At 38.4% G+C, this 13,328-nt stretch overlaps 1 protein-coding gene across 4 annotated transcripts in view; it reads left to right on the top strand.

Annotated features, from left to right (window-relative positions):
- The window catches only part of SOS1 (SOS Ras/Rac guanine nucleotide exchange factor 1), a 111,610-nt gene that overhangs the window by 75,075 nt on the left and 23,207 nt on the right, over positions 1-13,328 (top strand). For all 4 annotated transcript variants that reach the window (XM_079792256.1, XM_079792254.1, XM_079792253.1 and 1 more), the window contains 5 exons: positions 3,540-3,621; positions 4,278-4,400; positions 4,912-5,015; positions 6,450-6,672; positions 7,760-7,879. In XM_079792256.1, the coding sequence (XP_079648382.1) occupies positions 3,540-3,621; positions 4,278-4,400; positions 4,912-5,015; positions 6,450-6,672; positions 7,760-7,879 (652 nt within the window). The remainder of the gene's footprint in view (positions 1-3,539; positions 3,622-4,277; positions 4,401-4,911; positions 5,016-6,449; positions 6,673-7,759; positions 7,880-13,328) is intronic.

The following is a 13,328-nucleotide window of genomic DNA, read 5'->3' as shown; positions in this document are numbered from 1 at the left end:
TGGCCAGAGGTTTTGGTTTAAGATGAAAAGACCACTTTATTTTTTCTTATTTCTCATTTTTATTAGACATTATTTATAGCTTACAAAAGGGTGAGCTTTCACTAGGTTGTAATTTTTACATCCAATATTAATATCATTGTAGACTTAAAATAAACTACCTTTTTATTTATTATTTACTACTAGAGGCCCAATGCATGAAATTTGTGCAAGAGTAGGCCTTCCTTCCCCTAGCTGCCAGCACTGGCTTCCCTCTGGCACCCGGGACCCGAGCTTCCCTTCTCCAGCTGCCAGCAGGCACCCGGGACCCCGGCTGCTTCCCTTGGGCCGCCCGCAGGCACCGGGAAACCCGGCTGGCTTCCCTCTGGCCTCAGCTTTGTCAGGAACGACGTCTGGTCTAATTAACATATTACCCTTTTATTATTATAGATAATAAATATTTTTAATTTTTTTAATTTATCTTTATTGAAACTATTACAGACGTCCCCTTTTTTTCCCCAGTGACGCCCCCCTCCACCTCTCACCTGACCCCCCAGGCCTTCACCACACTATTACCATTTTAAAAATCAGATGCCTTTAAAAATAGCCAACTTTTAAAAATAAATTTTTTAATTCACTAAGAACTTTTATTCTCTTTTTCAACTTAAAAGTACCTTGAATACCCCACAACTTATCAGCCTGACAGGTGGCATTTGAGAAGAAATGGGTCTAGATATCAATTTTAGACTTTTAGACTGAAACAAACTTTTCTTTTAAAAAAAGGACGGGTCACCCTAAGTTTGGAACAGAAATCAGGGATACTTGAAGTACTTTGTACTAAAGATCTGGGCTCTCTCTCCAACAGTGACAGCTCAGCATCTCTACGGTAGCCACTGCTTATGTTTCCTAAACACATGATGTTTTGAGTAGCCTCACCTTACAAATAGATTTGCAGAACAGGAAGAAGATTCTTGAAAGGGAGGACTGTGATGAAATCGATATAAATCTCTGTTTTAAAATCTTGTACAGCCTTCTGTTTTAAAATCTTTTCTTCTGGATGAGACATTAGTCTTTAACGTTTGAGGAGCTCTGTAACTGAAGACAAACAATAAAATACCAACAAAGGAAATTACTAAAGGGTTGTATGTGTTTAAATTACTTTTATCAGTAACCCACTCTAGCCTCAGAAGGTATAAAGCAAAAGGAAAAGAGGGTCATTTAAAACCAGTGTATTTTTTAAAATATATTTTTATTGATTTCAGAGAGGAAGGGAGAGGGAGAGAGAGATAGAAACATTAATGATGAAAATCATTGATTGGCTGCCTCCTTCACTACCCCTACTGGTGATTGAGCCTGCAACCCAGGCATGTGCCCTTGACCAGAATTGAACCTGGGACACTTCAGTCTGCAGGCTGATGCTCTATCCACTGAGCCAAACCAGCTAGGGCAAAACCAATGTATTTTTGTTATTAAATTTTTCTTTAACTTAAAAAGGCATTATAATCTTAAATTCAAGGTTGTGTCATATTTAAAAACAATTTATTATTTTGATGACCACATATACTAATCATTTGGGAAATAGATTTCAGTTTTGTGGTAAGTCCATGGATTAGCTTTTTAGGGGGGAAGAAGTTAATGTATTATTTTATTATAAGGTTAAATTTAGGGTGGTTCTTAATCAGACAGAATCAGCCTAAATAGAAATTTTCCAAAAATATTAATTCTGATTCTTGCTAAATCCTATGCTAATAAAAGGCATTGTACTTCTTGTAAACAGTCCACAGTGTATACATAGCCTAACAAAAATAAAGGTATGTACTTGCTACGCTCAATGAGTTTATCATTAAACTAGAGGCCCAGTGCACAAAATTCGTGCATGGGTAGGGTCCCTAGGCCTGGCCGGCAATCAGGGCCAGTCTGTGCAGTGACCAGTGGGGTGGTCAGGGGGCCCACGCTGGCACCCGCCTTGGCCTGCCTGGGGCTGCCCACTCACCGGCTGGCCCCACTGCCCCCCGCTGCCGCCACCGGTCGCCTCCCTCTGTGGGGCGACCGGCGTTTTGATGGGGGTCCCCGCTGGCACCTACCTGGTGCCTGCGGGCTGAGGGCAGCTCCTGCATTCAGCGTCTGCCCCCTGTTGGTCAGTGCACATCATAGCGACTGGTCGTTCCACTGTTTGGTCGATTGGCATATTAGCTTTTTATTATATAGGACTAAAGGCCTGGTGAACGAAATTCGTGCACTTGGGGGGAGATGGTCCTTCAGCCCAGTCTGCGCCCTCTCGCAGTTCGGGAGCCCTTCGGGGATGTCTGACTGCTGCAGAGGCGGGAGAGGCTCCCACACCACCACTGCACTTGCCAGCCGTGAGCCCGGCTTCTGGCTGAGCGGTGCTCCCCCTGTGGGAGCGCATTGACCACCAGGGGGCAGCTCCTGCGTTGAGTGTCAGCCCCCTGGTGGTCAGTTCACGTCATTGCGCCTGATCGTTCCGCCATTTGGTCAATTTGCATATTTGCCTTTTATTATATAGGATAGGATTAGAGCTTACCAGGCCATAATGTAAAATAGGGAAAGGATTCTCCCAGTAAAAACTCAAGTTAATGAACTCTTCCCTCCTCCTTTTTAACGACTCTTGCAACTAAATGTGGACCTTGATAAAATTTGAGTTATAGAAGTGATTTTTCTCCCCACTGTGGAAAAATGTTTCTCCCCCTCTTTATATAGAAGATGACAGCCCAGGTCTCTTGTGCTGATGACACAACTTGAGAGAATACTATCAGGCAAAGACTGCAATAGGCCAGGCCTGGGGAAGTGGTCATACTCAGCCAACGACCTGTCTTACTTCATGGAGATGTGAATGAAAAGTAGGTCCTCTGCTGGAAGGGGTCGGAGACTCCTGCTTTTATGACTGAACTCTCATTGTGATTACTTGAAATAAAAGAAATTAAAAGTTGTGAATATAACCAAATCAGCATACTCTGCACATTTAATAGTTTTAATAACTTATAGGTGTTTGCAGCATCTTTTAGCCGTTTTAAGGAAAACCTTTAGCAAATAAAATAATTTAGAAACTGGATTTAACATTATAAGATACGCTTTCTGGTTGTATGTTCTGTTAACATGATTGAAAGACACTGATAACTGATCTTAGATAAATCAGTCTGGATGTCAGGAAAAGTAATGGTAACTTCTGTGGCCTTTCTCTTTATGAGGGAGATAAACCAACTGGTGATGTTCTGAGACCCAGGTAGCAGGTGGGAGCTTCTTTTCATGCTTGGCCTTTGCCTTTTCCCCCTTCCCTCACATTCTTGTGGCCAATACTGAGTTTAACGGCAGCTGGTCAGAGTTGTGCAGAGGTCAAGAAAATAGGGTGATGTAAAATTTTAGTATCCATAGTTTTGCCACTAATTTAAGAAACACTAAGTCTAACAGTTCATTATAAAGTCCAAAGCATTCTATGTGGTCAAACATTTTTAAATTGACTACTTAATCTCTTTTGAAAATGTAGACAATAGTTTTAATCATTCTGAATCAAAGATTTTAATAAGATTTTTTCTTTTTCTTCTTAGATCCCAATTTTGTTCGGACATTTCTTACAACATACAGATCCTTTTGTAAACCTCAAGAACTACTGAGTCTTATAATAGAAAGGTCTGTCAATTTTAAATGTTTAAATTCTTTTTTTTTAAGATTGAACTAAGATCTTATATGTTTTTTGGAAATATATTGGATAAGCTTTAAATTGTAGTTCATGAGCACTTTCTAAAGAAATAAAATATCTTAGAAGACCATTTATTTTATAATAATATGTTAACTTTGATTATTTAAATATACATAAAATACATAATTTAGACTCAGGAAATTCAAATTTTGATGATTTAGATGTTCTAAACAGAATGTTTCAAATATACCACAAGTTAAAGAAAATGGAGCTTGTCAGTGAACAAATACTATAATCAAGAAGTGTTTCATCCATCCAAAGATTAGTCAACTTCTCAAGCATTACCCTTAAAAAGTATTATGTTAATTGATTTAGTGTAATTACATGAGCCAAAAATGAACATCTGTCCCATAACTTAGAATCATATTTATTTTTAGATTTGAATCTATTCTTTATTGTGTTTCTAGTTAGTTTTATCTATAAGATCGTTAACTGTTACATTATAGAAACCTTGTTTTCATATTATCCTTAGTAATTTTTAACAGTGCTCTCTTGATTGTGGGGACTAGTAAAAAGATTTGTAGTTTTCTATTTGTAAATTTGATTATAGTTAATATTTTCATTAGTTTATTCTGCTTTATGTTAGGTTTGAAATTCCAGAGCCTGAGCCAACAGAAGCTGATCGCATAGCTATAGAGAATGGAGATCAACCCCTGAGTGCAGAACTAAAAAGGTTTAGAAAAGAATATATACAGCCTGTACAACTGCGGTAAGATTAGATAAGTAACTGAAGTAAATAAGTCTGTATTGGACTTTTGTTTCAGAGTTGAAGTAAATAAGGAATAAGTAAGGAGGAGGTAAGAAGTAAAATGAGTGAAAAGCAATTTCAGAAATTATTGTGTAAGTCTTAATTAACATAGGATTTTAAAAGTGGTAGGCCACTTATAAGATTATTTAATTTGCCCAGCCAGTATGGCTCAGTAGTTGAGCATCGACCCATGAACCAGGAGGTCAGGGTTTGATTCCCAGTCAGGGCACATGCCCGGGTTGCAGGCTGCATCCCAGTAGGGGGCATGCAGGAGGCAGCCAATCAATGATTCTCATCATTGATGTTTCTATCTCCCTCTCCCTCTCTCTGGAATCAATAAAAACATATTTTTTTAAAAAGATTATTTAATTTGGTGAAAGTTACTCTGTTTTCATTTATACCATTCATTGTGATAAACATGTACATCTGAGTTCCCTTGTAATTCAGTTATTCTTTTGTGTTAATGCCATAGAGTGTTAAATGTATGTCGGCACTGGGTAGAGCACCACTTCTATGACTTTGAAAGGGATGCACATCTTTTGCAGCGAATGGAGGAATTTATTGGAACAGTAAGAGGTATGGTGTTTTTTAAATTGAATTTATTGGGTTGACATTGGCTAATAAAATTATATAGGTTTCAGGTATGCAATTCTGTAATATATCATCTGTATATTGTATTGTTTACTACCCTGAAGTATGGTTTTTGTGTGCCTAGTTTTATGTGTAATAAAAGTACCTATATAGTGACTATCAATTGATATCATTACTGGTTATTGTTGTTAAGAGGTGTTTGTAGTAGTGCCAGCATAATAATAGGAAATTTTCAAAATTTTTATTAGACCATATTTTTGACCTACAAATTGCTCAATAATCACCCTGTTAACCAATGTATTTTCATTTAGTAAATCAACTTACTGGTTATTTTGAAATTGGATAAAAAAAGAAGTCTCAATTTATGCTGTCTTTACACTTACCTGAAAGTACGTGTACCAAAGGTCAATTAGGAACTATTGTGCCATTATGACATCACTGATGGAGGTTGCTGAGCCACCATTAGGTGAATAGTGCATACATCAGTGAGGCAGCAGAGCATAGTGAACTGAGAGCCGAGAAGCAAGAGTTCTATTCCTAACACTGCCAATCATCAGATACATGACTTGGAAAAAATTACTTTGATTCTTTTCAAACAGCTAAGAAAAGCACACATTTAGAAAGGGAAACAAGAAACAGAGGCCACCAAAGAATCTTTTGAATATCTGTTCGGTACATTTCAGAAAATGTAACATTGTTATTACAAAATAGTCATTATCATATAAAAGATGGTTCTTGCAGCATCACATCTCCAGGAAACATTTTCAGGGGCCACTTTGATTCTTTGTACTTAAGTTTCCTCATCAGTAACATGAGGAGCTAGGCTTAATGATCTCCAGAGCTTCTCTTCTAGTTTTAAAGATTATATGATTGTATAAGTATGTCCTGGATAACTTAATTTCCATTTCCATTGTACATGCTAAATGAGAATCAGAAAATAAAGGGTTCAGTAGTAGTACTTTCATGCATAATACAAAACAAAGCCACATTTAAAAAAATTATGCAAAAACGAAGGACTTAGTCCTCTGGCCCTGTTTGGTTTATGAAATGCAATATTGATTAGATTAATGGTGATTGTGTATAATCTATCCTTGTCTCTTTTATGTAAATAGATCTTTGTTTGGAGGATTATAAAATATTTAGAAGTGTAGTTCAGAACAACAGAAGTGAAAAATCTCTACAAATAAATTACTTTCTAATATTTAAGAAGGTTATGGAAGGATATAAACCATGTGAAGGAAAAAGAGATTAGTATAGGGAACAGGGAAATAATAAAGGGAACTTACATTTTTAAAATTTTGATCATTTAATCTTTTTATAGCAAAGATATATTCAGGTATCACTTGTATGATTTTAAACTATTTTTTAAATAAAATATTAAGTAAAATATATTTAAATATTATTTTAAATGTATTTCAGGTAAAGCAATGAAAAAATGGGTTGAATCCATCACTAAAATCATCCAAAGGAAAAAAATTGCAAGAGACAATGGACCAGGTCATAATATTACATTTCAGAGTTCACCTCCCACAGTCGAGTGGCATATAAGCCGACCTGGGCACATAGAGACTTTTGACCTGCTTACTTTACACCCAATAGAAATTGCTCGGCAACTCACTTTACTTGAATCAGATCTATATCGGTATGTAATTTGGCATTCAAGCTGAAAAGTCACTTTAAAGAAGTTAATGTTTTAAATGAAATACTGGTTTCTGCTTTATAGAATAAGACATAAATGAGATAGTATATGAAGTGTCTGGTAATAAGGCCTGATGTACAAAAGGCTCCTCCTCTTTCACTCCCCGATCCCCCTTGCTTTGTCTGGATTTACGGCTTCTTTCTGTTTGCAGTCACCCCTCACTGGTAAAGCAAAGTTCAAATCCTAGCTTTACTATTTGCTGGCTTGGTATTCTTGGGCAACTTTAACTTTCTTTTGTAACTTTCATCCCTCTGCCTATTAGTTCCTTCGAGCAAAATGGAGCTAATGATATTACTTACTCCTGGGGCTGTTGTGAGGTTTAAAATACTCATTATATGTACAATGCTTAGTAAGGGCTCAGTAGGTTAGCTACTGCCGTTATAATTATGAATTTAAATCATGGCCAGTTACAGCCTTTTCAGTCTTTCTACATGTTAATAACTACTATCTCAAAAATGTCTGTTTACAGTTTTAAATGAGGACTATTTAGAATTTCAAGATATTTTTAATTACTAAATGAAGAAAGGAACTAAATTTATATATCTTCTTCCACCAAAGATCATTACTAAGTCTCAAAAATCAGTTTTACAATCTATTTTATTTATTTTCCAGGTTGAGTTTCCCTCCTCCTTTAGAGGGGAGAAAAAAAATTTTATGAATTGTAGTGATCACTATACCCTCAATGAGCTGATTATTTTAACAGATATATCATTATTTAAAAGAACTACCCCAAACTTGTTAAATAATATTTGTAAGTGCTGGGAAAGATATTATGAAGAAATCCCAACCTTGCCCAAAGCAAAAAGCTACTATAAAGCAATAATAAAAGTACACAGGTACATGCATAAAAATATTTTAATATATATAAAAAGATGCATAATTAAAAATTTTGTTATATCTTGTCATAAACATTTCTGTTGGTATAAGTGGAAAGTTTATATGGGAATTTAGTTTTATTTATCTCATTTACTTAATAAAACAATATACTGAGGGAAAAGTATCATATAGAATTATGTATCGATGATTTTAGAGCTGTACAACCATCAGAATTAGTTGGAAGTGTGTGGACAAAAGAAGACAAAGAAATTAATTCTCCTAATCTTCTGAAAATGATCCGGCACACTACTAATCTCACTCTGTGGTTTGAGAAGTAAGTATTACTGACATTCTTAACATTTCATAGCAATCAGATATGTTATAAATTTCATTGCAATTCTATTTCTGTATGTCTCACTTCTTGTTTTGTTCCTCTTTATTTTTGCACTGAGTGAATCGTTTTCTAATGTAGCATTTTAATTTCATTAAAATTGTTTCATTAAAAAATTTTGAGGGTTTTTTTTTAGTGGCTGCTTTAAAGTTTACCATATACATCTTATCAGGATCAGCTTCAGATTTATATTAGCTTAATTTCAGTGATATATAGAAATGTTATTCCTATATAGCTCTATTTCCTTTATCCCCCTTTTTTGTGGTATTATTGTAATACACATTACATATAATTAATGATGCAAATCTAACAATACATTGTTTTAATTATTGCTTTAAACCATTTGCTGTCATTTTCTTAACCCATTATAGCTTTATTCTTACCCATCTGCTTTGTGCAGTTTTGGCAATACTAGGGGCCCAGTGCATGAATTCGTGCACCTTGAAAGGAACTGTGGGCCGCGAGGCTGTGGTGGGCCCAGGGGCGGGCCTCGGCGCATCCTCTGCACCCCCGCCCAGCCCCTCCTGCTGTGGCCCCTGGTCCCCTGTCTGCCAGCAGCCCCCCTCCCACTGCCGCCACTCCCACACGTTGACAGCGCTGGCCTTACACCTGCTGGCAGCACGGACCATTTGGGGCCATCACCAGCAGCGGGTGTGAGCAGGGCCGGTGTGAGCAGTGGGTGCGAGTGGGGCCGGTGCTGGCAGCGGGTGCAAGCGGCGGCTGCTAGCCCCAATCGCCCCTCAGGAGCAGTGGGAGGTGGAAAAGCCCTGAGGGGCGATCAGGGCTGGCAGCCGCCGCTCACACCCGCTGACCATGCCTACCGATCAGGGCTGGCGCCGGGCACTGGCAGCAGGTGTGAGCAGGGCTGGTACCAGCAGCAGGTGCAAGTGCTGGGTGGGACCACGGTGCGCAGGAGCAAAGAATTTTTAGTAACCACCAGAGGCTCACCCCGATGACAGCGACCGGCACCTTGCCTTGGTCTGGCGCCCCCACTCACCTGCTCCACCATCCCACTATGGCCAATGCCTGCCATGTTCCGCGCTCTGCCACCTGCTGCCGATGTCCGCCATGTTCCGCGCGCACCCCCTGGTGGTCAGCGCACATCATAGCAACCGGTTGTTCAGCTGTTTGGTCTATTTGCATATTAGCCTTTTATTATATAGGATATCACACTTCTCTTTGTTATAGGCCCAACAATACATTACATACACATTATTTTATACAGTTGCTTTTTAAATCACTTAAGAGAAACTGTGAGAAAAAATAGCATTTATAGTGTCTTATATAATCACATGATTACCTTTACTGGTGCTCTTTCTTTCTGTGGATTCATAGTACCATCTGGGGTCATTTGTTTTCAGCCTGAAGAACTTCCTTTAGTATTTCTTGTACAGTGGGTCTGCTAGCAACAAATTCTCTCCCTTTTTTAAAATCTGGGAAAGTATTTTGCCTTCACTTTTGAACAATAGCTCTATCTTCAAGTTCACTAATTATTTCTCTGCCAGTTCAAATCTACTGTTGAGCCCCTGTAGTAAATTTTTTATTTTAATTATTGTACTTTTCAATTCCAGGGTTTCCATTTGGTTCCTTTTATAATTATGTATCTTTGGTGATATTCTCTATTTGATGCACGTTGTCATCATGCCTTCCTTTTTAAATCATGCTTTCCTTTAGTTCTGTAGACATATTCATAATGCCTTCTTTGAAATATTTTTCTGTTAAACCTGACATCTGGTCTCCCTCCAGACAGTTACTGTTCCCTGCTTTTTTCCCCCCCAGTGAAAAGGTAGTACTTTCCTGTTAATTTGCATGCCTCATAATTTTTTATTGGAACTTGACATTTTAGCTATTCCTATCCCTCAGGGCTTATTATTATTATTACTGTTTGTTTATTTGTTTAGTGACTAGCTGGGTTATTTTAGTGAAGTCTGTTCTCCTCATACCTTCCCCCATGCTGAGATATTAAACTGAGATGTTCCTCTTCTGGGAGGTACAGATTAAGGTATGCCCACAGTCACCCTAAGAAGGCAGTGGCAAAGGTAGGGCTTTCTTTCACTCCTTCCTTGACCACTCCCAGCTGTTAAACTCCAAAAATTTCCTGATGGCATAAATTTTCTACAAACTAATCCAATCATTTTGTGACTCCTTTGAAGGAATGGCTTCTGAAGTCTCTGTTTTGATATTTGTTATGACCCCAGGAGGGCTCCTCCCAGCTCTCTTATTCTCTAGTTCTCTCCTGCAAACTAGTTCAGCCAAAAGTCAAGGCTGTATCTTCATTAGATCTACAAATCTCCCAATTTCTCTTCACCACAACATTCACTGTTCTTGAGAGCACCTTTAGGTTTAAACTTCTCCACACTGTGTTGTAAATGATAAGAGATTAGAGCTATCTGTTTGAGCCTAGACTCTGGAACTGGGGACAATGGCAAATTTCTCTGACATTCTTGCTCTAGGAGCTGAGTGCTTAGTGGTGGTGGTGGTGGTGTGTGTGCGCCCTCTCATGCATGCACAAAAATAGTAGCCTGAGGTCCTCTTGGCTTGCTTCTCTTGGCATGGAACCACTGCCTCAGGAAACCGGGAATGGCTATCTTCCCAGTATTTTCAGTATGCCACATTCAAGGTAGAGCCTCTCCACATAGAAGTTATGCAGGAGAAAGGAGTCCCCACTTCTCAGCGGCACTCACCTGGAACTTAGCCTCAGCAACCAGCAGCTCAGAGCAGGGTGAGTGAAATGCTGAAGTCCTGCTACTCCAGGGAAGAAAGCCCTCTAGCTGGGAGCTGGGTGAACAGGTAGCTATGTTCTTGGCTGCAGCAGTCTGCAGTAGACCACTACGCCCCACAATCCCCAGAGATTCTCTGGCAGGAAGAGGGGAGGGAGCTGTTCAAATACCACAAACTTTTGCCTCTCTCTCACTGAATTTTTGTAGATTTTCCTGAATAGATATTCATTTACTATTTGCTCATAGGGCCATTTCCAGAGACTTTGAATATTTATGTGTATGTATGCATATGTACATGAGTGTGTATCTGTGTATGTATATATTTATCTATATATCTACAAATATATATGTGCACACATAATTTTTCACCAATTTCACTGGGAAGTGAGGAAGCAGAGCTCCTTATACTGTTATGTCAGAAGTCCAGAATCTCAGTGCAATTTTTGTTGTTGTTGTTAATCTTCATCTGAGGATATTTTATTCATTGATTTTTAGAGAGAGTGGAAGGGAGGGAGGAAAGGGGAGAGACATATCAATTGGTTGCCTCCCACATGAGCCCCGACCGGGGCCAGGGATTGAAGCTGTAACCCAGATACATGCCATTGACTGAGAATCAAACCTGAGACCCTTTGGTGCACGGGCCAATGCTGTAATCAATGAGCAACACTGGCCAAGGCACCTAAGAGCAATTTTATAGTTGGGGTCAGAGATTGGAGTTTTATGTATTGGCCATATTTTTTTCTGAATAAAAATAATATGACTATTTGACTAATATTTTATAAGGATTATATGAGGTTTCCATAGATCATATTGGAATTACAAGAACAAGAGACCAATGACATAAGGGAATGACTGGAACATGAGCGAAATGTGGATAAAGACCTGAAAGAGATTCCTAAATACAAAAAAGCATTCCAAGTAATCTGAAAGTTAGGACTTCCTTATATTTATGTTATTTTTTCTCAGCCTCTAAAATGTAAGACGTTAGAATTTGCCCTCTATGTGTAGCTTCCTTATTTCTTCATTATTAAGTTAAATAACTACATTTCAGTATACAGAAGCCTTTTTCCATCATAAGTAAAACTTATGTCTGTAAAGAGGAAACATAACTGATCAAACATAGGCACCATTTCATTTCTGTCCTATTGTTTTTAAAGATTCCTGAGAATGCATTTCCTGGTCTTTTTCCTTTTTCTTTTTTTTAAATTATATTAAGAATACTTAGCATGAGATTTACCCTATTAACAGATTTTGTTCATGTACAACACAGCATTGTTATCTATAGGCATAATGTTGTACAGCAGATCTCTAGAATTTATGCATCTTGCATAACTGAAATTTTATACATATTGATTAGCCACACCCCATATTTCACTCCCCATAGCACTGGGCAACCACAGAAGCCATTCTGTTCTTGGCTTCTATGAGTTTGATTATTTTAGATAAAACATGCAGTATTTGTCCTTCTGTGATTGGTTTATTTCACTTAGCAGAATGTTCTCAGTGTTTATCCATTTTGTTGCATACTGCAGGATTCCCTTCTGACTCGTATTCTGTTGTATGTATAAACCACATTTTCTTTATCCATTCATCCATACATGGACATTTAGGTTGTTTCCACATCTTAGCTATTCTGAATAGCATTGCAATGAACATAAGAGTGCTAATATATATCTTCAAGATCTTGATTTCAATATTTTTGGATAAATTCCTAGAAGTAGGATTGCTGAATCATATGGTAGTTCTATTTTTAATCTTTTGAGGAACCTCCATACTGTTTTTCCTGCCTACACCATTTTGCATTCCTACCGTCATCCGTGTACAAGGGTTCCAATATCTGCCTTTTCAACGTGAAAGATTCTTGTTCATTTGCCACAGTGGTTCTTAGCCATAGATGTGCATTAGAATTGGGGTCACCTCTGAATAAATCACTCCAGACTTACCTGGTTTTTACAAAAGCTGCACAGATGGTCTCAGTTTGTATGCCTAGTTAATATCAACTGAAATAGTTAAATGAAAGATGTAAATACTTTATATACTTATAACATTTTTAAATATATTTTATTGATTTTTTACAGAGAGGAAGAGAGAGGGATAGAAAGTTAGAAACATCGATGAGAGAGAAACATCAATCAGCTGCCTCTTGCCCACCCCCTAACTGGGGATGTGCCCGCAACCAAGGTACATGCCCTTGACCGGAATCGAACCTGGGACCCTTGAGTCTGCAGGCCGACGCTCTATCCACTGAGCCAAACCGGTTTCGGCACATTTTTAAATGTCTAACTAACTAGCTACCCAGAATCTATAATAATAAAAGCGTAATATGCTAATTAGACCAGACACCCGAATGGCCTTCCGGACGTCCTTCTGGACGATCTTCCGGATGAAGCTGGGGCTGCGAGGACCGAGCCCCTTGCACGAATTTTGTGCATTGGGCTTCTAGTATGATATATTTGTAGAGATCTAACTAATGTTTTTTAAATACATATATACATTTTTTATTGATTTCAGAGAGGAAAGGAGAGGGAGAGATAGAAACATCAATGGTGAGAGAGAAATATTGATCAGCTGCCTCCTGCACGCCCCCTACTGGGGATTGATCCCACAACCTGGACATCGAGCCCACAACCTGGGCATGTACTCCACCGGAAACTGAAACATGACCTCCTACT

The sequence above is a fragment of the Cnephaeus nilssonii genome (genome assembly GCF_951640355.1).
Source record: "Cnephaeus nilssonii genome assembly, chromosome: 15".
Classification (NCBI taxonomy): Eukaryota; Metazoa; Chordata; class Mammalia; order Chiroptera; family Vespertilionidae; genus Cnephaeus; species Cnephaeus nilssonii.
The sequence above is the reverse complement of the archived record's forward strand: the minus strand, read 5'-3'. Positions and strand labels throughout refer to the sequence as shown.